General features: G+C 40.3%; 1 protein-coding gene across 1 annotated transcript in view; it reads right to left on the reverse strand.

The window, feature by feature from the left end:
- LOC126281065 (serine/threonine-protein phosphatase 6 regulatory ankyrin repeat subunit C-like) overlaps positions 1-26,885 on the reverse strand; it is a 333,306-nt gene that overhangs the window by 211,327 nt on the left and 95,094 nt on the right. Inside the window, exon 4 of the mRNA XM_049979813.1 lies at positions 20,584-20,883. Coding sequence (XP_049835770.1) covers positions 20,584-20,883 — 300 coding nt within the window. The remainder of the gene's footprint in view (positions 1-20,583; positions 20,884-26,885) is intronic.

Genomic DNA, 26,885 nt, shown 5'->3' on the forward strand with positions numbered 1-26,885 from the left:
AAACTGATACCTTTCCATCCATTAAGCACATGTTAGTGACTTCTACAACAAACTGTATATTTCTTTTAGTATGAAACAAACTCTGAAGTGCAATGTGCTTTTACTCTCAGATAGTCATGGAAGAAATCTCGTGGAAATCCTAAATGACACGAGCAATCATCTTCAAGTGAGTAGCATTGTGAAACCCGGTGCAAAAACAAAAAATGTTATAGGAGACGCCGACGTAAAAGGAAAAATGCTGCGTAGCAAAGACTTTATATTTTGTGTAAGTGGTGCAAAATTACGTGGGAAGAAATGAAGCTGATATCTGCATTGAAGCCCTGAAGAACTTCCTTGAAGAAAATAAGCAGAAAAATACAATTGTCGCTACTATTCCGCATCGGCACAATCGTGCGTAAACAAGGAAATACAGAAAACGAATATTAGAATTAAGGCACTATGTTCAAACTATGGAAATTGCTCTATTCTAGATATAGGAAAATTGGATAGAGGTCAACACACATCCCATGGATTGCACTTAAATTATGCAGGTAAATTCTATTTGTGTGAAAAATTAAATTTAATCATAAAAGAAAGAATCGAACTGAAAAACTTAATATATAAAAACAGTTTGTTCACAACTGAAAGAAGTCCGACAGAAACTTTTTTAGACTAACTCAGCCTTCACCGTACATACGTGAAGGTGAAGTACTTGACAACATCGCAGATCACAGTAAAATCTAAATAATATATTACCAATCAAATTGAACAAATTGATGAATTTCTAAGTGTTAGTAGCCCTCATATCTATCTTGTGAATGAACTAGGGTACAAAACTGAAGAATTACACAGCATTAATTTAAGTAATTATAAAATTGTCAGTGTCTATTGTAGGGAACAACATAAAGGTGGTGGTGCTGGTATTTATGTCAAAAATAATGTCCAGTGCGAAAAAATTGATTGGATAGATAAACTTGCATATGAGAGGGTCTTTGAAATAGCTGCCATAAGAATAAAGCTCAGATATAGCAGTTTAATAATAGATAGCCTGTACAGATCCCCTAACACTAACATGGAAGAATTCTTTTACCATTTTGTTGTGATAGTGCCACGACATTTAACAGTGCCGCCACGACAGTACGCACAAACGGCGATAGAGGCGCTCCGCAAATCAGACGAGCGCGGGAGCGCCACCTAGCTACGAACGGCACCGGCCGCATGTCACGGCACAGCAGTCGAATACGAGAGACTGAGTTGTAATCATGTGATCAGTTATTGTTTCTAAGAGAGAGTGTGAAATCCACGCAATTATTGTGATTAAAGGTTATAACACTTTTTGGCGACGAGGATGGGATTTTTTCACCGCGTTGTGGATTTGCGTGTTCGTGACGGGGCAGACATGGAACAGCTTATGCAAGCGCTCATTGAACAACAAACACAGCTGACGGCAGCGATTCAGGCGTTGTCGACGTCGCTTACTCATCGTCTGTCTTCCTCTTCTTCGCCTCCATTCCCTCCTTACGACGAGGCCGCTGAAGACTGGGAGAATTATGAGAAGCGTTTGCGGCAACACTTCTTGGCTTTCGGCGTTGTCGACGCTCCTATGTGTAAGTCGTTATTTCTATCTTGGATTTCCCCTCGGGTCTATCAGCTGCTATCTCAGTTAGCCCCTCTGCGGGAACCAGCCTCCCTGTCCTTCCAAGAAATGTGTGACTTATTGTCTGCCTATTATCGAACAAACACCCACGTCGTTGCCGCCCGCGTGGCGTTCTACCGGTGTCGTAAACAGCCCCATCAATCTTACCGGGCTTGGGCGGCGGAACTACATGGCCTGAGTAGGAAATGTCAGTTTGTCACGGACACTCATCACGAGTCTTATGCGGATTCAATGGTTAGGGATGCTATTCTACGGCTTGCTCCTGATAAAGAAGTTCGGCAACGTGCCCTACAACTGCCAAACCCGTCGTTGTCGGAAGTTCTAAGCATCGCTCAATCCTTTGAAGTGTCTCACGCTGCTGGCGCGCAAATAGACGCGTGGTGTGATGTAGGCGCTGTACAGTCAACTCTCGACAAGGACAATTTGCCTGTTGCACAGGAGAACGAAGATGTGGCGGCGGTTCACTCGCGTAAACAACGTCGCGTTGGGCCGCAACGCTCGCAGCGAAACCAGCAACCACAGAAGCCGGTTCGTTCCGCGCTTCCTTCTTGCCCCCGTTGTTTCGTACAGCACGACAGGGCAGCGTGTCCAAAACGTTGGGCCACGTGTAATTCATGTAGGAAAAAAGGCCACATTGCTTCTGTGTGTCAGTCCCATAAAGCTCCTGTCGACGAGGACGAGGCGTCGGACATGGATGTTCACTGTGTGCTTTCTCAAACAAATAAGTTGTTTGTTACTGTTCGTGTTCTGAATAAAGACATCCGCATGCAAGTGGACACTGGCTCTGCAGTAACTCTCATTAATTCCCGCACGTATTTGGCGTTGGGCTCCCCTCCTTTGTCTCCAGTTACGCGCAATCTGAGGACTTATAATCAGCAGAAAATTCCTATCATGGGCCAGTTTGATGCTTCCACTGCCTACAAGTCTGTTGTTCGGCCCCTCACGTTTTATGTGGTGGATCATGCGGGCACTGAAAACCTGTTCGGTTATGATGCTTTCCAGTTGTTTGGATTCTCCATTGATGATGATGTGCACCTCATATCTGAGGACATTCCGTATCAACAGCTTGATGGATTGTGTTGTGAATTTTCGTCCGTGTTCTCTGCTGGTCTGGGTTGTGCCAAGGATTTTGCAGCCCACATTACTCTTAAACCTACGGCTCGCCCTAAGTTTTTCCGGGCACGCCCTATTCCAGTGGCGTTGCGTGCACCTGTCAAGGCTGAGCTAGACAGGTTAACAGCTTCAGGGATTCTCCTTCCGGTTACCTCCAGCGAATGGGCATCGCCGATCGTGGTGGTTTCTAAACCAAACGGGAGTCTGCGATTGTGTGGTGACTTTAAAGCCACTGTCAATGCTCAGAGCGTCATTGACACTTATCCTCTTCCTCGTCCTGAGGAGTTGTTTACCAAGCTCGCTGGGGGCCAGTTCTTTTCCAAACTTGACTTATCGGAGGCGTACCATCAGTTGCCGTTGGACGCTCCTTCCAAGGAATTTCTCGTTATCAACACTCCTTGTGGGTTGTATCAGTACCAGCGATTACCATTTGGCGTCGCTAGCGCACCGGCCATTTTTCAGCGGTTTTTGGAACAGCTCACGGCTTCCGTTCCCGGCTGCATAAACTATCTGGATGACATTGTTGTCACGGGAGCCTCCACTGCAGAGCACCTTCGTAATTTACGTTCACTGTTTCGGGTTTTGCATTCGGCTGGGTTGAGGTGCAATCTGGACAAGTCACAGTTCTTCCAACCCTCCATTGAGTATCTTGGTTTCCAGTTGTCCCGTGAGGGCATACGCCCTCTCCGTGAGCACGTTGCGGCCATTAACGCTCTACCCCGGCCGTCTACGGTCAAAGAACTTCAGGCGTTTCTAGGCAAGATTGCTTATTATCACAAATTCATTCCATCCGCAGCAGCGGTAGCTTATCCTCTGCACCAGCTGTTACGCAAAAACGTCCCCTTCTGTTGGTCCGACGGGTGTGAGCAGGCTTTTGTCCGCCTGAAGGCTCATTTGCAGTCGGCGCCTTGTCTTGCCACATTCCGTTCGGGTCAGCACTTGGTTCTGGCGACTGACGCGTCACAGTATGGCCTAGGGGCTGTTCTCGCCCATCGGTATGAGGATGGGTCGGAACGACCCATTGCCTATGCTTCCAAGACCCTCAACGAGGCGCAACGGCGTTACTCTCAAATCGAAAAGGAGGCGCTCGCTATCATTTATGCTCTAAAAAAGTTCAGCGTTTTTTTGTATGGTTCTAAGTTTCACCTCATCACCGACCACAAACCGCTGGTCTCTCTGTTCAGCCCCTCGGCGTCACTTCCGGATAAGGCAGCTCACCGCCTGCAACGTTGGGCCTTATACTTGTCTCGTTTTCATTATGAGATTCACTATCGCCCCACGGCCCAGCACGCAAACGCGGATGCATTGTCGCGATTGCCGATGGGCCCCGACCCTGTTTTCGATCGCGATGAACTCCTCTGTTTCCACATTGATGAGGAAGAACGTCGTGCAGTCGAGGGCTTTCCACTTACAGGTTCGCAGGTCGCGTCAGCTACTGCGCGGGACCCGGTCCTGCGTCGGGTGATCGGTTTTGTTCAACGAGGTTGGCCAGACAGGACCGGGGGCCGGGCATCGGATCCCCTTCGCAACTACCATGCCTTGCGCCTTCGCCTGTCTGTTCGTGATGGTGTTGTTCTTCTGGCCACGGATGTCGCGTCTCCACGGGTCGTGGTGCCAGCCTCTCTTCGCAAAGATGTTCTCAAACTGTTGCACGGAGGCCATTGGGGTATTTCTCGGACTAAGTCCCTGGCCCGCAGGCACGTTTATTGGCCCGGCATTGATTCGGACATCGCCCATATGGTTGCTGCATGTGGCCAGTGTGCTCAACAACTGGCGGCACCTCGTACAATGCCCTCTCCGTGGCCTGATCCAGCTCAGCCATGGGAACGGGTGCACGCCGACTTTGCTGGCCCCTTCCTCGGTACTTATTGGCTACTGTTGATTGACGCCTTCTCGAAGTTTCCATTTGTTGTTAGATGTCCGTCGCCCACCACTGCGGCGACGACGCTGGCTTTGTCCAAAATCTTTGCGCTAGAAGGTCTTCCATCCACGATCGTCACGGACAATGGCCCTCAGTTCTCTTCGCAGGCCTTCCGTGATTTTTGTACTGGACAAGGGATTCATCATGTTACCGCACCTCCCTTCCATCCGCAATCGAATGGGGAGGTCGAGCGCCTTGTCCGCACTTTCAAATGCCAGATGAAAAAATTCCTTAGTGATTTTTCCACAGATGACGCCCTGCTGCAATTTCTGAGTTCTTATCGCTTCACGTCTCTGGGTGATCGCAGCCCTGCTGAACTCTTGCATGGCCGCCAACCGCGCACTCTACTGCACCTGCTTCACCCTGTCAGGCCTTGTACTGTGTCCCCTAGTGCGGGAAAATACTCGGTGGGCGCCGACGTGTGGGCACGGGGGTATGGATCTCGCCCTAAATGGATTCCAGGGGTGGTCAAGGCTCTTCGCGGCCGCCGGCTTTGTGAAATCCGTACGGGCGACGGCACGGTTGTTCGCCATTACGACCAGATGCGCCCACGAGTGGTGGCCACGCCTGTGCCACCGCCCCATCCTTCGCCTCCACCAGCCCGAGACGCCAGTCCTGTCGCTGCTGCCGATCTACCGTCCGTGTTGATGCAGCCGCCGTCGCTGCCGCTTCCAAGTACTCCGGAACCGGCCCCAGTCGCGACGCCGCCTTCTCCGGGACCCATCTCGCTGGAGCACACTCCCAGGTCAATGACACCTATGGATGCTGCTCCGGAGTTTTCACCCATCATCTCATCCAGGAGGCACGTTCCTCGCACGAGCTTCCGTCCTGGACATTTTCGACCATACTCGCGTGTCTCTGCGCGGGATCTCCTCGGGGCCTCACAAGAGGCCATGGATGTCTCTGCGCTGTCCATGTCTCCAAGGAAGTGAGTGTTTATTTTTTTCAAGGGGGGAAAAGTGTTGTGATAGTGCCACGACATTTAACAGTGCCGCCACGACAGTACGCACAAACGGCGATAGAGGCGCTCCGCAAATCAGACGAGCGCGGGAGCGCCACCTAGCTACGAACGGCACCGGCCGCATGTCACGGCACAGCAGTCGAATACGAGAGACTGAGTTGTAATCATGTGATCAGTTATTGTTTCTAAGAGAGAGTGTGAAATCCACGCAATTATTGTGATTAAAGGTTATAACACATTTAGAGGAACTTATTGATAAACTCTCACCTAAAAAAAAAACAGACTATAATAATAGGGGATGTGAACATTGACTCCTTAACTAATAGTGTAAGTTACCTAAGATATATTGATATATTACAGTCCTATAATTACAGCCACATGAATTCAACACCAACAAGAATTACAGGTGACTCTCAGACATGTATTGACCATGTTATTACAAACTTAAGTAAGGAGGACCTTGTAGTTGGAACTGTTGAGAATCACATTTCGGATCATAGTGCATTAGTCCTAGAGCTTCACACTGACAAAGACATAGCATCTCATAAGGAACAATTTACTTATAAAAGGAAGCTTGACTATCATGCATTAAAGGAAAAACTGACACACATAAACTGGTATCAGGTAGGCCTATATGCAACAGAAGACATTAACGAAAAGTGGGAAATATTTTATACAACATTTACCCATTGTCTAAATCAAGTATGCCCAAGGGTCAAAATACTAAAGAAAACTGACTGTTCCAGGAATCTTAAACTCCCCCCTAATGTGATGAAATTAAAGAATGACATGAATGATCTATATATTCTTTTTAAAGACACCAAACTGCATTACTTTCAGTCTAAATACAAAGCCTGTAGAAAAACCTCTAGGGAAGCACTTAAGACATTAAAGGCACAGAAGTATGCAGAACTGATGAGTCAATCCTGTAATGTTAGCAAAACAGCGTGAAATATAGTAAAGAAGGAAAGTGGTGGGAATGACAAGGCATTGTGTAACAACATAATAATAAGGGGCAATGAAAAATTGGTTAGTGACCCAAAAGAAGTATGCGAGAGATTCATAGATCAATTTAGTAAGATGAGTAAGGAGGATGTGATCAACCCACCGCAAGTGCTAAATCCCAGTAATGTCAGTAATTCGTTCTTCCTGAGGTGTATTACAGAACAGGAAATCCTCAGAACAATTTCCAACTTAAAAGCAAGTACATCCAGTGGCTGGGATGACGCCTCAGCCAAATTCCTGAAAGAATGCAGTAATGAGTTAATAAAGCCACTGCAATATTTAATAAACAGCTCTTTCAGGCAGGGGTCATTTCCTGACTTGTTAAAAGTCACTGAAATAAGATCAGAAAGGCAAAAACTACTGATGTACAAAATTTCATTGACATCAGAACTTAGTAAGTTGTTGGAAAGGCTATTTCTTGATCAAATGGAATCATTTTTTCTCTAAGTACAATATATTAAAAAGTTCTCAACACGGTTTCAGGAAGGGCAAGTCTACAATAACAGCCATAGACACATTTATTCAAGTAGTATTGAATAAAGTTATTGGCACCTTTCTAGACCTATCTAAGGCTTTTGATACTGTAAATCACTCCATTCTTCTACATAAGTTAGAAACTTATGGGGTCAGAGGAGTGGCATTAGATTTGTTAAGATCATACCTTGCTGACAGGAGACAATGTGTTAAGTTGTATCATACAACCAGGGGACTTATACAAACAGTAAAATCATCGTATAAAATACTTAACTGTGGAGTCCCTCAGGGAAGTATTATTGGGCCTTTTCTGTTCATTGTGTACATCAATGATATAATAATTCCAAAAAATGCACACCTTGTGAATTATGCCGACGACACCTCCTTCATAAGCTGGGGCCCTACAAAACAGCTAGCAGTGCAAAATAATATGAAGAACACTAGCCTCATCACAGAATATCTGACTAAAAACAAATTGGCATTAAATAAGGAAAAGACCATTCTAATGGAGTTTATGCTAAATTACAAATCAAGACAAGAGGATACTGAACCAGAGTTATCAATTGATGGACAGGGCTTTTAGAGCCCAGAAGAGAGCAATTAGAATAATAGCGAATATTATAAATGTCAATCCTGTACAGAATACTTCATTAAGTATAATATACTAACAGTGTATTCATTATATGTTCTAAGGACTATACTGTTTGTAAAAGAAAATATGGAGCACAGTATAATAAATAGTGATATCCATAGTTATAATACAAGAAAGAAAGAGGATTACCATATAAAATTTAGAAATAAAAAAGCAACAGATCATAATCCATTTTCTGCTGGGAGATTTTTTTACAACAGATTGCCAAATATCATAAAAATGTTAAAAGGAATCATATTTAAAATAAAATTAAAGCAGCTGTTAATCGCTAAATGTTTGTACTCTATGAAGGATTTTTAATGTTGTGTGTACTTTATTTCTACTACTAAACTATTATTATTGTTCATGTATGTACTGACTGACAATGTCCACGACTGTAAAAGTTATTATGGACAAATAAACCATTATTATTATTATTTAATCATAAATATTAACTGTTTGGCGGCTTCGGTAAATCACACCAAACCCAATAAAGGACATAACGGGGGTGTTTCATTTGGGATAAACACACAAAGGTATTCTGTTACCATCAGTCCCTATCATCTTTGTTAACTTGTAAATTGCTACACCGACAGAGAGCCAGGTGGTGTATGTATCTTCAAGAAATCAATTTTGAAACAATATACATAAAAGGAAACCAAAACATAATAGCTTATGCTCTTTCTTGATAACCACAAGGCTTAGAGGAATACCAACACCAAATGTTATCACTGGATGATAAAATACGACAAGCAGTAATCAACCTTGAAAGCTGGGCTAAATAGAGGAAAGGAATTTACAACAAAAAGCTGAGACATACAACACAATTTTACATAGGACAAAAGGTGTTACTTAGGAATACGTCCCTAATCCACAAAAATTGGAAAACTAAACCTTAAGTGACTACACACCGGACCATATATAATTACTAAATCCCCTACCCAGGAGCATACAGACTGGTGAACATGAACACGGGTAAAGAGAAGGGCCTTTACCCACACACAGACTTGAGAACGTTTATATATTGAAGATGGGCTGTATACCCTTAAACTTCTATACAGATATATGTATAATAATATTAGTTTTAGGATGCTGGAAAGTCACATTCCAGAATTTATGTTGTTAGTTAATAAGGAACATTTTTGTTTGTAATTTTTCTTATATGTCAAATGTGTAAATAATAAGATGAGAGATTGTAACAAGGAAGAATTTTACTTTTATGTGTCTAGAGATGACGATACTCTAACTACAATGCTCCAACATGCGTGTAGGCCAGTTGTAAACAAATTAACAATAACTCGCCATGTCGTAGGAGGTATCAGAGTGACACAGCGCTTGCACATTGGGGAGCTAGATAGTCAACAAACCGTAAGCATGTGCATGCCAGACAGGCACAGCTGGGAGCGTTGGAGTACCCAAAACAAACAAACCTCATGAGCTACAGCCTGCACTAGCATTAGTAAAGCCTATTCCATAAACAGGGACATAGAAAATTAAAGGAGAGTCTGTGCTACAACTAAGACTATCTACACAATACACACATACAAAGATAAGTTAAGGGATTATATACACAGGAAAGGGCAGCTGAACTATGAGATAATTACTTACTTAATCTATACTAATATATACATTATATCCATATATGTACAACATTTACAAATTTAAGTATTGAAAGTACACACACCAATTACACTTAATGGATGAGAAAAGTCTTGCTGCAGGTAAACAAGCGAGTACAGTATAAGTGACAAACTGAATGAGAGGTCGCGCCATGCCTCTAACACGCATTATCTTTCAGATTTATAAGGTAAGTAGAGATGCACACATGACATTAAATAAGTTTTGTGACAGTGTGACTGCACACTGAAGTGAATAAATACATGACTGAATATATGAAAAAGATATTAGTAGCCATCAAGCCACTATACACTTATCTATGAAAATTTAGTTTTAAGTTAGTATTAAGCTTTTTCTTCCAGGAAACGATGAAACGACACATCCTAAAGTGATGAAAGATAAATGCTTGTAGAGTGTTAGGTACCAAATAAACTTAACAGATGACCACACCACAAGATAAATGTAGTTATAAGTTTATGATATGTATGAATGTGATAGTATGAAAGTATGTGAAGAAGAAGACAGTTGCATTACATCACATATCACAATTATGAACTAAGGTTGTGCACTACCAAATAATCAAGGGGTCAAAACCTAACTACTGTCAGCATCGACTAACCATGAAAGTGTCAAACACCTGATTTATATTGAAATCTTTATTCACATTGGCTACTTATGTAAACATTGTTTCACACTCATTGTACATAACATATTGTACTGATGATACAACTCTATATACCTCAGCATATGTAATGGTTATCCTTCATACAATGAACATAACAAGTAAATACTAGAGATGCACTTTTAAACACTCAATAAGTATTTGATACAATTGGTATCACATTGTGTTGTGTTTATAAACAACAACTTATTTTGCGCTTGGGATCGCAGGTAAGACTATTAACGAGGGTAGGGTGTCTACGACCCGGGACAACAAGGAGATCCGGGAAAAACCAGGGAATTTTTTCATCCGGAAGAAACCCGGGAAAAACCTTGGAATTTTTTTTTTAATACTGCAGCAATAAAACATGAAGAAGAGAAAAACTAAAATAAAACTTAAATTGCAACGGAAATGCGCCATATACAGCGACAAAACACAGTGCTCATACAAGTGTTTGCCAACAGCAAAATGTATCAAAGGCTTTCGGAAGACTATGCATGTGCAGTTGAGTAGTATCTTCTTCCACTTCTGGTTACAGAAATGTGGCTGTTGGCTGCGTAAGCAGTCGCAGCAAAAAAAGGCAGCTAGGTGCTACTGGGAAAAATTTAACTGGCGCGCCCAAGCTGCCATATTGTGCAGCAGCTCTGGATCTAGGAGGGGGGAGGGGAAATTCATATTCTTGAGGAAAAAACCTTTTTTCACAATGCGCCTAGCATCCAGCGCACATTGGTCTATCGATTATTCGTATGACTTTGAAACGTGTCCCTGTCGGTGTTTGCACATTGTTGAACACATCTAAGTTGATTTCTGAATGTGTGAATAGCTTACGCGATGTCTCTGTCAGTGGAATCCTCGTCATATCTAGAAATAAACTTTCCTGCAGGCAAAAGAGGCTATATGAGCTGAACAGAGTATAGCCAAACAAAAGAAAGCCAACTGTTATCTGATTATGTTGTTGATTGGGTATGCTAATGATGAGCATCGTTATGGTTACCAGTGAAATCCACAGATTCAGACTACCAGAGTGTGAATAAACAACTAACAGGAATAACAGGTAAGAAAAATTACGTATTATCTTCTCGGTGTATCCAAGAAAATGAAATTTTGACAGAAAATTTTTGGTCAGATCGCTCTATTAGCAAGGGCCAGTTATACAGCCTCCAGCTAGCAGCCACTTTAAGATCTATTCTGGAAGTAACACGGAAAACGCATTGTACAGCACGTAACAATGCCTAAACGGAGAATAATTGTGAGACAACTAAACTGGTGATTCTGGCAGAGTTGGTGAAGTTAACCGGCGAATAAGCTTTGACATTGGCAGGAATAGATAGAGAATTAGTGATAATAACATTGTTTGTTAGAACGAGGAAGGTGAAGAAACAGTGACATCACATAAATTATGGAAGAATTTGACAATTCCAAATTTATATAAAAATTTTGCACTACTGCTTTTCGATCTCAGCTTGAGAAACTGGAGCATATGAATGAAGTGTAAAACTATTTCCTAAAGTTTTCTGCTTGTGGTAGGCCTAATAGGTGTTTGATATTGGTACTTTGTGAATTATATTCAGCCATGTTATAAAAATGACCATTTCTGCCAAAACAGTCCTGTTTATTTGGCATGTGTTACAATTGCTGCAGTATTATAAAGGCCTACTTTGTTTTATTTCACAGACAGAGACAAAATACAGGTAATCAGGTCGAGTAACCACACCAATCTTGTGCCTATCTGTAATTACAGCTTTTTCAGTATTAGACAACAGCATTTCGATTTTTCATGTAGCAAAACGTTTGACGAACTTTGATGAGGTAACAGATCCTTTCGCAAAAAGGAAAGCACAATGGGTAAAGCTTTAGCAAGATTAGAGAGAAAAAAATTCTAGGGGCTAAGGATTGAAGAAATTTGTACTGTCTTACTTGTCTCTTCTCTTTACTGGTTATGTATCCTATACTTAATTTTATGTCACACAAAGCAGCAAGTTGCTGGCTAATAGGGAATAAAGAGTGCAAATTTTCTGAAGAGTTTAAAAAAACTGGCCGACTGGAAGCAGGAGAGGCACCATACGACATTTTAATTTCCACTGTCCTGAATATAGTTTGATGGCATCCAGTACAAAATATACACGTTTCAATTCCACAGACCGAAAGACAGGGACGTGCGATAGAAGAATGCTGTGTGATGAGGTGTGGCGCCGCACTTCGGCACACTTAAGATCAAATAACGTGTCTTACAATTTCTCGGACATGTTTGTTTTATGAATCAGACTCTTCAGAAAGATGTGCACTACAAAATGAACATATTTTTGAAAATTCGATTTTTTTAAACTTTTGATGTCCTATCTCAAACACTCACAACATAACTCGAAGGTGAGAAGCATAATTGTCATGCTTGCTTTTTCCTGTGATTCATTCTTCCTGTGATGACGTGTAGCTGCTAGACATGGACACTGAACTCATTTACAAAAGGGAAACTTAGGACAGTACAGAGAGCCATGGAGAGATCAATGCTGGGCTCTAAAAGAAAGGATAGGAAAAGGGCAGATGACATCCGGTCTGTAATGAAGGTTAATGACATCTTAGAGACAGTACATTCCTTGAAATGGCAGTGGGCTGGCCACATCCCAAGAAGAAAGGACAACAGATGGACGAGAGAGCACTGGAGGCCTAGAGGAAGACCACCAGACAGATGGGACAAAGACATCAAGAAGATCACTGGTGACACCTGGCTGAGAACTGCCCAAGACCATCCCACTTGGAGAAGACTGCTGAAAGCCTACCTGAATCCATGACTCGAAGAAGCCACATCACTTAATGACTGAATTGGCTGATGATGATGATGATGATCTCAAACGCTCAAGGGACGCAACTATCTACTATTGCCCCAGTTCGGAAATATCGTAGATACGGGTCTGATGTGCAGAGCAGTCTGAGTTATAATAGGGAATCAGGTAGTCTCCATGTGACCTGTGTTTAGATTTAGTGATTTTGCTGTTTCGTCTTTGTCTACTGCACTCACATAAAATGAAAACAAAATTGATATCTTTGGCCGGGAGCTATCAGGTGAATTAAAATACAGTCACACAATTACAGAAGGCTAAAATACGTTATTAATTCAGATTTTATTTTATTTCCACCTTTCTGACAGTCAAGCATTAATTGCCATGCAGAACAATGGAGTTATTTTTATCGGTTTGCTGAAGAAATTTTCTTTTGTTAATCTTTTCCTCTGAGACAGTCAGTATATTTGAAGCAAGGGTTTTATTTCAATCTATTGGCTAGTTTCAACTGTTCGGTGTACATTTTTATCTTCTAGCATGTAAGGCATTATACCATAACAAAGAATCAGACATGAGATAACAAAGTATTGGTACCCAAGTAAATTTACATCCCAAAACCACATTGAAAAGCTTAATATCAGGTCTATGCCTACTTCACTGGGAATCTGGGACTCATTTAAAAATCAGCTCTTTGATGATGAGCCATTTAGAAGAATTTATAGCCCAGGAGATCACACTTATATGTCGTTATTAAAAAATTTACTGGCACATTTGTGTGATATATCTTAAAATGTAATAAGTGCATAAAAGACCAACATTATATGTGAAAGCTTAGCTTCTCTTGCAGCATATTGGCCATAGAGTCCAATATTATATGTGAAAGCTTTGTTTTTCTTGTAGCACCATAATATGTGTTAATTTAAACCATTAACTTTTCCTGTTCATGTGTTTGCGCTACTTAACAGTGATGTTGCTATTGGCTGACTACACCACGTGTCTGAAACTCTGAATATTCGCTGTCATCAGCTGGCGAGATCACATGACATGAGCTATGACTGGCTTACAAATACACATCGCAATCTCAATTTCAATGCTTTGGAAAATAACATACGGTGTTTGGTGAAATTTGAATTTATACTTTCGAAATACGAAAATATGCAGCATTGATGTTACTACACATCAAACATCCGAAATTCTATGTCCATGTATAAAACCATAACCATTCAAAGGATTGATGAGTTATACAGTTCTGAGAGAAAATATACTGTCAATTAATAGAGAAAAACCTTGTATCCACCCGGGAGAAAGTGTATTTTTAACCGCGAAATCTGGGAATTTTTTTGCCTGGTACTTGTATGCACGCTGGAGGTGTAACTGGGCATATAAATTCCTTTCTGTGGAATTTCATTAACCCTGCAGTGAGTAGATCATTCCTGGAGATTGCCAGAGAGTCAAGGCCATCCATACTTACCTGAGCAGCACATAGTATCTGTTGTAGCAAGTATTCTTTACTTCTGTAATTCTTTGGAGCTGATAAATACACTCTGACAGGAAGTCATAAATTGAAATGAAATGTACATCAATTTTATGTCGTAAAGGAAAACTGAATCTATTATTGTATGAATGTTATATGAAGAATGTATAACCAAATGAGAGTAATATGTGTACTCATATAATTGGAATTGAATAATATAACAAAATTGTAATTTAACAAAATGTACTAAAACAAAATGATGAGCAATGGAAATATATGTAAAAAGTGAAGAGAATATGTTACAGACTATAATGTATATAATAAGCAACGATAACGGCATGTCAGCAAATGAATAGGATAAGTGTATTTTGGAATTCTATCTGTATTTTCTTTTTTTCTTTTTTATGTGTAGTATGTGGAAAGGACACTACAGGATCTTTATGTAATGCAACTATATGTAAGACACTCAGAAACAAAGTACAAAAAACATACAAAACCTGGATGAAAAGTGTGCGTGTTGTATACATGGATGTGTGCGTGATAAACTAAAGATGGCAATACTTTGAGTAACATGAATTTTCTGTGTTTTACAACGCTGTAAAAGCAGCAAGAAATTACCTTGCCAACGGATGTCAGATGTATGGCTGGTGTCCCTACTGAATAAGTGAGAGTGATGAGGTGAAATAAATTCCTCGGGCCGCTGATATGGAAGCCAGTTGTCACCACATCGAAGATTTCACAAAGGATCACGCCACTGAACACGAGCTTCACAAATTTGAGCAGGGATAGCTACTGTAAATGTACAACATGGGAATTCTCACCACATATTGAACATGTGGGGCGTGAACTGTGACGGGAATGGATGCTGATCTGCGCCCGCATGCTTCACAAGCTAAATACTGTGCATATACTGAACTGATAACAATGGTACTATGCGGTTAGAACAAGTACTTTGTAAGGAGAAAAAACCTATGTATGTATGTATGTTAAAAGAAGCTGACATCCCATATGCGTTGGTAACCATACATAATAAATCCAAAGGCCAAAAATAAAAGCTATGCCCATACTGGCCAGGGTTATCAACCCTCAACAATGAGAATAAGCTCAGACACTGTGCACCTCCGTATGATGTCAGGGCATAGTGGGAGGCAATTATAATGGATCATATTATTTTTTCTTTCTTCGTTCTTTTCCTTTTAGACACGTAAGCTATATATATACACTAAGCCAAAGTTAAAGTAACAAGTTGCTTTGTGGCAGAGATAATGTTTTGAGACAAAAAAGAGAAGAGATACCCTCTTCAATTGATTAATTTCTGTATCTTCTCCTGTTCATTTTTATAAGTGGTAGTGGTGGCATATGACAAGATCTGTCATAAGAGTATTGTTTAAAAATATGTATTTCAAGTGTGCATTAAAAGTGTCAAGAGTATTGTTTAAAAATATGTATTTCAAGTGTACATTAAAAATGTTAGATAAACTTATTTGGAAAGCAAAGTTTTATTCATATATTCACATCAACCGCACCTGTCTTTTCATCATTTCACCTGTGCCGAGTATCCTGCATCAGGAGGCTCAAAGCATACAAGATGAATTTGTACAAGCAACAGAGGAGCAATCCTACATCATTATAATCAGGACTACACACAATGTTATAGTATTTTGCAGAACTTTGTTGTATACATGACGATAGTATCTGTTCTTGTATCGTCATGTATAGTTAAAATATGGCTTCCCGGATATTGACCATCTTGTGCAAATGCACACACTATGCCCGAACTCGTACGGGACTTGGTAGATTAATGTGCCATGAGTAATGAGTATGATGGGCAAACATCTCTTAGGCGCACTACAAATGTAGTGGTGTGGACATGTTGGGAATGTGGGTCTCACGGGGAGTGTGCAAGGGATAAGTCCCTGCAGTCGCGCTATCCTCTGTGCCCTCAGTGGCTCAGATGGATAGAGCATCTGCCATTAAGCAGGAGATCCCGGGTTCGAGTCCCTGTCGGGGCACACATTTTCAGCATGTCCCTAATGAAGTACATCAACGCCTGTTTGCAGCTAGGATGTCCACTTAATTATCGTTTCACTTTGTCATATAGTTACTCAGCTTTACTTTTGTGATATTTTATGTGTTTATCTTCATGTTTCCCAGTCTCTGTATTGTACTTCTGTTATCTCTGGGGTGTAGGTGGCAGAGAGCACCTCATTGTACATTGTATATTTTTGACTGATTTCTCTCTCTAATCCCTCCTCCCCTTCATCCTTGTCTTCCTTTCGTACCACATAAGGAAGGTTGCTTCCAACCTGGTGTCTGAGGGACCAACTTATCCCTCGTTGCTCTCTCCGGAAGGTACAAACTGTATAAAATTGTTTTCTACTTTCATCCGTGTTTACCAATAGCAATTATAATTAAGCTTCTAGAAGGTAAGTACTGTCTCCTTGAGGAATTTTTTTCTTTTGATACAAATAAGATATTTTATTTCCATTTTAATGAACATATAAACTTTTCTCCTCTGTTCCCTCATTCCTCCCCCAACAAAACACCTTATAATATGATGACTACTGTTGTTGCGAAACAAGTGTAAAACACTTGCTTCATTGGAAGGGCAACTTTCAGGGAAAATATTCAAACATAATCTATATGGAGAAGCATATACAGTTATCAAAATCATTTTGCATCACCCCGGTTCCCAGAACTCCTGAAGACAGACATTTACTGTGGATATTGTATCACAGATACAGTCCCTTTGACTGCTCAGAGATGTCACTAAACCCGCCCAAAGATGTAAACAACTACGCATATTAGATGGAGGGGGTCCAACAGCTGATCAGTTCCAGTCATTTCCCAAAGAAGGAGGTACATGGCTCATGTTGTCTGTAGTTCAACCATGCCTATACGGTCGATGCCTTGGTTTGATCACGTCTGCATTGTTACTTTGTGCCAGAAAGGGCTCTCAACAAGGAAAGTGTCCAAGTGTGTCGGAGTGAACCAAAGCGGTGTTGTTTGGGCATGGAGGGGATACAGAGAGACGGAAACTGTCAATGACATGCTCGCTCAGGCCGCCCAAGGGCTACTATTGCATTGGATGACTGCTATCTACAGATTATGGCTCAGAGGAACCCTGACAGCAATGCTACCACGTTGAATAATGCTTTTAGTGCAGCCACAGGAAATCGTGTTATGACTCAAACTATGCACAATACGCTGCATGATGAGCAAGTTCACTGCTGATGTCCATGGCAAGGGCCATCTTTGCAACCATTACTCCAAGCAGCATGGTAAAGATGCGCCCAACAACATGCCGAATGGACCACTCAGGACTGGCATCACGTTCTCCTCATCGATGAGTGTCGCATATGTCTTCAAGCAGACAATTGTCGGAGAAGTGTTTGGAGGCAACCCAGTCAGGCTGAATGCCTTAGAACACTGTCCAGCGAGTGCAGCAAGGTGGAGGTTTCCTGTTGATTTGGGGCGGCATTACATTGGGCCGACGTTAACCACATGGAAGGTGCCGTAATTGTTGTACAATACGTGAATGGCATCCTCCGACTGATAATGCAACCATATTGGCAAGGCATTCATCTTCAGGGACAACAATTCATGCCCCCATGATGCACATCTTGTGGATGACTTCCTTCAGGATAACGACATCTCTCAACTAGGTTGCCAGCATGTGCTCCAGACATAAACCCTATCGAACATGCCTGTGATGGATTGAAAAGGGCTGTTTGGGAATGACGTGACCCACCAACCACTCTAAAGGATCTATGCCAAATTTCCATTGAGGAGTGGGACAATCTGGACCAACAATGCCTTGATGAACTCGTGGATAGTATGCCACGATGAATACAGGCATGCATCAATGCAAGAAGACATGCTACTGGGTATTAGAGGTACCAGTGTGTATAGCAACATGGACCACAACCTCTGAAGGTCTTGCTGTATGGTGGTAGAACATGCAATGTGTGGTTTTCATGAGCAATAAAATGGTTGGCAATGGTGTTTATGTTGATATCCATTCCAATTTTCTGTATAGGTTCCGGAACTCACAGAACCAAGGTGATGGAAAACTTTTTTTGATGTGTGCATTTATAAAACAACAAACAAGCCATGTTTCCCTTCATAGGAAGCACAAACTAACAGAGACCTTCAAATCAAACAAAATGGAAAACATTGATGCATGCATCAAACATGGCATCAAAAATCCACACTAGTTTCTTATAATATACACAATATAAATGATTCATTCACATTCATCAAATTTTTTCATAAGTTCTTCCATCATTTAAACAAAGCCCACTGAATAAATTTGCTGGAGGATATAAAGATATAGCAATAGCATAAATAAGAAGCAGTATATGCTATTATAAATTGGATAGTGAATCAATGAATGTTTTCAATTCATTTAATATGGTAACTGCACAAGGCAGCAATATTTTAAGTGTTTTGAGTAATTTACTTTGTTACAGATGCAATTCACAATCATATTATCATAGCAATACTGTGTGTATATACATGTTACCTTATTCAACTCACAAGTTTCTGTATAACCGTGGTGTCAATGAGAGAGTTCTAACACATGTGTTGTAAATATACACTCCTGGAAATGGAAAAAAGAACACATTGACACCGGTGTGTCAGACCCACCATACTTGCTCCGGACACTGCGAGAGGGCTGTACAAGCAATGATCACACACACGGCACAGCGGACACACCAGGAACCGCGGTGTTGGCCGTGAAATGGCGCTAGCTGCGCAGCATTTGTGCACCGCCACCGTCAGTGTCAGCCAGTTTGCCGTGGCATACGGAGCTCCATCGCAGTCTTTAACACTGGTAGCATGCCGCGACAGCGTGGACGTGAACCATACTTGCAGTTGATGGACTTTGAGCGAGGGCGTATAGTGGGCATGCGGGAGGCCGGGTGGACGTACCGCCGAATTGCTCAACACGTGGCGCATGAGGTCTCCACAGTACATCGATGTTGTCGCCAGTGGTCGGCGGAAGGTGCACGTGCCCGTCGACCTGGGATCGGACCGCAGCGAGGCACGGATGCACGCCAAGACCGTCGGATCCTACGCAGTGCCGTAGGGGACCGCACCGCCACTTCCCACCAAATTAGGGACACTGTTGCTCCTGGGGTATCGGCGAGGACCATTCGCAACCATCTCCATGAAGCTGGGCTACGGTCCCGCACACCGTTAGGCCGTCTTCCGCTCACGGCCCAACATCGTGCAGCCCGCCTCCAGTGGTGGCGCGACAGGTGTGAATGGAGGGACGAATGGAGACGTGTCGTCTTCAGCAATGAGAGTCGCTTCTGCCTTGGTGCCAATGATGGTCGTATGCGTGTTTGGCGCCGTGTAGGTGAGCGCCACAATCAGGACTGCATACGACCGAGGCACACAGGGCCAACACCCGGCATCATGGTGTGGGGAGCGATCTCCTACACTGGCCGTACACCTCTGGTGATCGTCGAGGGGACACTGAATAGTGCACGGTACATCCAAACCGTCATCGAACATATCGTTCTACCATTCCTAGAACGGCAAGGGAACTTGCTGTTCCAACAGGACAATGCACGTCCGCATGTATCCCGTGCCACCCAACATGCTCTAGAAGGTGTAAGTCAACTACCCTGGCCAGCAAGATCTCCGGATCTGTCCCCCATTGAGCATGTTTGGGACTGGATGAAGCGTCATCTCACGCGGTCTGCACGTCCAGCAGGAACGCTGATCCAACTGAGGTGCCAGATGGAAATGGCATGGCAAGCCGTTCCACAGGACTACATCCAGCATCTCTACGATCGTCTTCATGGGAGAATAGCAGCCTGCATTGCTGCGAAAGGTGGATATACACTGTACTAGTGCCGACATTGTGCATGCTCTGTTGCCTGTGTCTATGTGCCTGTGGTTCTGTCAGTGTGATCATGTGATGTATCTGACCCCAGGAATGTGTCAATAAAGTTTCCCCTTCCTGGGACAATGAATTCACGGTGTTCTTATTTCGATTTCCAGGAGTGTATATATTGTCATTGTTATTACTTCACTTGCTTAATGTTTTAACAGAGTGTGCCTACTTAGCTGTTTCTTCACTTTTCAGGGAAACAAACACTTTGTTGAAAATGCAGAACCTTGCATCACCGAAACTTAATATGAAAATCTAAAGCCTCAGCCCTTGGAAATGACAAAAAATCACTGAAGCCTGCTGTAGTTAGTACCATAAGTTAGCAGATACAAAGCAGCTGTTAATATATATTATTCATTCCCTATGAGAAGTGATCTTCAGCAATAATAGTATCATCAACATACACACCTCACTTCTTGGAAACTCTGCTGTTAACATTAATGGAGTCTGACCATACTTGTCTCTGCAGTCAACAGAGAGACATTTCTGATCTAGTAGATATTTCACCATTTGGGCATCCCCAAGTTCAGCAGCATGATGAAGAACAGTTTTTCCTTGGAGGTCCTGAGAGTCAACTGGAATACCTGACTGCTGCAGAAATTTAAAAGTTTCCAGGGACTGAGAGCGAGAAGCAATGTGCAGTGCCGTCTCATCCATTAAATTTCTAGCCTGGAGATCAGCTCCAGATGAGACCAGGTACTGCAAAACCTATAGGCAAAAAGTACTGCTTCACGTATGAATTATGTACAGGTCACATGATATATTTATCTCAAAAATAACTATAGCACAAAGAAACTATAAGATCCTGGACAAAATTTTTGTTAAGTTGTGATTCTCTTTTTCCAATAATATTTATAAGTGAATTAAACCTAAGGTGACTGTTTAAATCATAACATAATATGTCAAGAATGATAGCAATCAACTAATAAACTGAAAATAGAAGGGTACTATTAAAAAGATTTTCACTTAATATTTTAAGTTAGTCTCTCTGTTCAGTATATTTTAGAATAATAGAAAATTACTAATGAACAGAATAAATTGGTTAATAGATTCACATAAATTATAAGACCATGGCAATTTAATTTGAGGATTCAGTCTGGACTGAGATAAATGGTTCAAATGGCTCTGAACACTTTGGGACTTAACATATATGGTCCCCTAGAACTTAGAACTACTTAAACCTAACTAACCTAAGGACAGCACACAACACCAAGTCAGGACTGAGATATTATAAGATGGTGCATATTCCAGGAAAATGGGTGGGCATTTATTTATGTTTCTGTTACATGTTAGATTTTCTTTTTTAACTGAGGCTACCCTAGTATAATGTTACAGAACACAAATTTGACCACTGTTAGCACAAATAAAAATTGAGGTGGTGCGATGATTAACACTTTAGATGCACATTAGGGAGGAGTAGGGTTCAAGTCAACACCCAACAATGCAGATTTATGTTTTCTATAAAGTGCTTAAGAAGAACTGCCTGATGATTACTCATTATATTAATATTTGTTCCATATATCATGAACACAACATTTCATAATGATTTGGGATATGTTAGTTTAACATACCATAAGTTTTCTTTACATGACATAATTATTATCATCATCATGATTATTATTATCACCATTTTTCAGTTATTACTTCACATCTAAAAATTCATCTATTGAGTAGAAGAAGTTGCCATTCAGAAATTCTTTCAATTTGTTTTTAAATGCTTATTGGCTATATGTCACACTTTTAAAGCTATTTGGTAAATGAACAAAGATTTTTGTGGCAGCATAATTCACCCCTTTCTGAATAGTGAAATCATCCTTATTTCTAGTGTTGTAGCTATTATTGCTATTATTTTTGAACTGGGGTAGGTTATTAATAATAAATTTCACAAGTGAATATATGTATTCCAAAGGTACCGTGAATATCCCGAGTGCCTCAAATAAATGTCTGCAATGTGATCTTGGATGGGCTGCAGCTGACTACACGCTTTTGTGCAATGAATACTTTTTCTCTTAATGATGAATTAATCCAAAACATGATGCCATATGAAAGCATTGAATGAAAAGAGGCATAGTAGGCTAATTTACTGACATGTTTATCACCAAAATTCACAATAACCCTAGTAGAATAAGTAGCTGAACCAAACCGTTTCAGCAGATCATTGATGTGTTTCTTCCAATTCAATTTCTTATCAGTGCACACACCCAGACATTTTGAATATTCTGCCTTAGTAACAGACTTCTTTTCAGGCTCCATATTTATCAATGGTGTTATGCCATTTCCTGCACAGAATTTTATATACTGTGTTTTCTCAAAATTTAGTGAGAGTCCATTTGCAGAGAACCATTTAATAATTTTCTGAAGCATATTATTTACAAATACCCCAGCTAATTTTTGTTTTTTAGGTGTGATTATAACACTCATATCATCAGCAAAAAGACCTAGTTTTGCATCTTCATGAATATAGAGTGTACATATTAAGACCAAGTGAGTGGCACAGTGATTAGCACACTGGACCCGAATTCAGAAGGACAGCAGTTCAAACCCATGTCTGGCCATCCTGATTTAGGTTTTCCATGATTTCCCTAATTTCTTCTGGCAAATTCATTCTTCCTTTTAAATAGAAATTAACCATATGTGAACTGTGCCACTCATACCACAATACTTACGCTTATCAAGAAGAATTTCAAGAATCACGCAGTCAAAAGCCTTTGAGAGGTCATAAAATATCCCACTGGGTCATGTTTGGTTACTCAGAGCATTTAATATTTGATAAGAGAAAGCTTACGTAGCATTTCCTGGAGAAGAAGGCTTAGTTTCTCAAGAATTTTGGAAAAAGCTATTGGACCTATCCCCTTTTCTATGCAGTGGTTTAACAATAGCATATTTCAGTCTATCTGGAAAAATGCCCTGTTTCAGAGAGCTACTACACATGAGGCTGAGAATCGTACTTAGGAAACAAGCTTTTAGTACTCTGTTAGGAATGCCACGTGACCTTTTACTTTTGAGTGAATTTATTATTTTCCTAATTTCAATAGGAGAAAGGGGTTGAATTTCAACTTTATCAAATTGCGTAGGTATTACCTCTTCCATATACAGCCTTGCATTTTCTAATGAATAGCTGGACCCTACTTTCTACACAGCATTTAAAAAATGATTATTAAAAATATTTTCTGTTGCTGCTTTATGTTAACAAACTTTCACTTAGTTTGATAGAAATACAGTCTTTGTGTGCTCTCAGTTGCCCTGTTTCCCTTATAACAATATTCCAAATTGTTTAATTTTGTAATCAGAGGTGCTAATCTCAGATATAATGCACATACTTCTGGACTTTTTAATAACTTTTCTTAATACAGTGCAGTAGTTTTTTTAGTGTTTGACTGTTTCTGTAGCATTATTCTTTATAGCTATAAGATATATTTCCCTTTTCTGTTTATAAGATATTTGTATCCCTTTGTTAAGCCATGGTTTTTTAGATGGTTTCTTATAATTATGTTTTTTCTTAGAGAAACTGTTTTCAGGTGTACTCACAAAGGTATCACAAAGTACGTTAAATTAGCATCAAGTTCCCCATACACCTTGTAACACCACAGTTAAGATTCTAAATATTTTTTTCTGATTAATTATGTTTTATGTAAAGTATGTTTTCTTCAGTATGTAATCTTTGATATGCTGTAAAGATGTAGAAAGATATGCACTTTGTTTTCTCTTCACCGTTAGAACACTTTGCATCATTTGGAGGAGGATGATTTTGATTATATGTATTTTTTGTTGGTTTACTAATATGTGTAAATGAAAGGATTTTGTAAAAGATATGAATATAGAACTATGTATAAGCCGATTCACACATAGGACTTTTGAATTGTATAAATAAAAACTTGGTGCGCTTCCCCTCTGAAACTAAAGTGAGTTAGCACGCGCAAAATGTGGTTGGTGCAAGGGAAAAGGTGGAACAATACAGTCGGAGACTAGCAACTGTTCAGTCGGCAGCTAGTAATTGGAAGGTGCATTGTGCAGGTGCCGAGTGAGGCTTTCAGTGCTTGTAGATATTATGGAAAAACCTCAGGTGGATGTATGGCTCTAATACATTGCTCTGTACATAAAGCTTATGATCATCCCCAAGAAGAAAATAACAGAGCATTTCACTTTGCAACAGAAAGTCCACCTGTTGTTATGTACTCGCCACCAACCTTGCGCAATCACTTCAGCAGAGAGGAGAAGTCAGAACTTTTGTACAGTGTTGGATCAGCACATTTAGTATGTGCAAATATAAGCTAACTCATGTTAAATTCATGTACCTACCTTGAATTGTTTCCTATCTGATACTTCTTAGGACCCTCTCCTTTTGAACAATGATTTCTGAGTGCCCTGAATATGAGAACTGATAATCAAAAAGAAGTATTTAGCTATTTTTGCTTGAAACTGAGTGCAAAAAGTTGCCTAAAAGTACTGCAGATTTTGTTGAAGTTGAGGGAGGAAGTAAGTGTTGCTTTCATGAAAGCCTCCTTAGTAATTGAATTGCTTCAGTTTAAAGTTTTTGTGGTTTTAAAGATTACTAGCTTAAATGTTGGCTATCAATGATTGTGCTGATGAGAAACAGTTAACAAGTTATGCTGAAGTTAGTTAAAGTAAATGTTTTCAAAGGTAGACTCGAAATTCAATATCTGGTAAAAATACTGTACATAAAAGCTGATGATCATCCCCAAGAATAAAATAACAGAGCACTTCACTTTGCAACAGAAAGTCCACATGTTGTTATGTACTCGCCACCAACCTTGCGCAATCACTTCAGCAGAGAGGAGAAGTCAGAACTTTTGTACAGTGTTGGATCAGCACATTTAGTATGTGCAAATATAAGCTAACTCATGTTAAATTCATGTACCTACCTTGAATTGTTTCCTATCTGATACTTCTTAGGACCCTCTCCTTTTGAACAATGATTTCTGAGTGCCCTGAATATGAGAACTGATAATCAAAAAGAAGTATTTAGCTACTTTTGCTTGAAACTGAGTGCAAAAAGTTGCCTAAAATTACTGCAGATTTTGTTGAAGTTGAGGGAGGAAGTAAGTGTTGCTTTCATGAAAGCCTCCTTAGTAATTAAATTGCTTCAGCTTAAAGTTTTTGTGGTTTTAAAGATTACTACCTTAAATGTTGGCTATCAATGATTGTGCTGATGACAAACAGTTAACAAGTTATGCTGAAGTTAGTTAAAGTAAATGTTTTCAAAGGTAGATTCGAAATTCAATATCTGGTAAAAATATCAGCTCCATTAACTGTTGAAAAGGCATATAAGGTGAGTCAAATTTATGAAAGAGTGTTACCAAAGTTTACTGATTTTAATTTGCTTCAGAAAAATGTGTCCAGTTAGTCTTATAATAGAAGTCAAGATTAAAGGCCTCCCACATTGTAAGTTGTTCAAAATGCATAAGTTACTTGATTTATCAATATACCAACTGCTGTTAAAGTTTATGTTAAGTTTGGTGCACATTGTGTGATAAAAAGTGTAATATCAGCTTGGGAGCTCCCTACTTACTGTTTTTATTACTGAAGTACAATTAATACGAGTGAACTTGTTCACAAAAACAGTTACGGCATTGCTTACTAAGGAGTGCGTGAATCTTAATGCAAGTTGTAACATCGTGAGTTAATGCGCAATAACATTTGTTGCTATACAGCCCACAGTATTGGAGCTGGAGGTTATGAAAGAAACCACCACTTGTGTCTTAGCGAATGAGTCATGTGCACCTGCTACTACAGCAGCTTGAGAACAGTTCCTATGTCACTTCTTAGTAACTGCACATTCACCATCTATAAGAACCTAAATAAATGATATTACATATTATTCAATCATTTTCAAAATCGGTACACTACCTTTGACATTCAGGAGAAGATTGTATCCAAGTTTCAGCTTTATAACTATCATAGTTTCAGAGATAGAAAAATTGCTAAAAAAAAGTCAAAAACCAACACTTAGGGAACGAACTTCACTTTGGAAATATAATAGTTTATCTTTTGGTATTATCTAAAAACATAAGCAGAACTCTCAGTGTGCAGAATTAATTAACTGAGATATTCATATTAAAATTATTTTTTGTTTTTGTAATATAAAGATCAGACACAATTATTATTGGTGTCTAATATCACAGTGGGGGTATTTGTGAGTGAATGAGAGTGTGTAAGTGGGACATTCATCAAATTTTAATGTTGCATTATATACCGAATTAAATTACCTGCAAGAGTTATGCAAGCCTGTCGTAGGAAAATGTTCATAGGAAAATTACCCACTTTGCTAATGAGGTATGTCTAGGTGTGATTGCTATTGTAATAGAGCAACCAGAAAGTCAGCTGTAGTAAAATCTGTACCTAAAGAATATTTTCAGAATTATTGTCTTTTAGTTTCTGTTTATTAAACACTACATTAATATTTGTATGTCAGAATGACGCAAATGCATCTGTGTATAAGGATTGGTGCAGGCCAGCTTTGGTGCTAGTAATATTATCAGCCAATCAGAATTGAGACGGTTCCCGCTTATTACCTGATAGTTATACTGGGGTGAGGCTGCAAGAAGAGAGTTGCTCGCCAGCTTCGGTCGCGGAAGGACATGTTAAATGTGATGTTTCTAATTATGTGTAAAATGAAGGAATATTGAGTTCCTTGTGTTTGATAAATGGCGCGATTAGCGCTGATGTAGTTACAGACAGTTTTGTCAAGT

The sequence above is a fragment of the Schistocerca gregaria genome, chromosome 1 (assembly GCF_023897955.1).
Source record: "Schistocerca gregaria isolate iqSchGreg1 chromosome 1, iqSchGreg1.2, whole genome shotgun sequence".
NCBI classification, from domain to species: Eukaryota; Metazoa; Arthropoda; class Insecta; order Orthoptera; family Acrididae; genus Schistocerca; species Schistocerca gregaria.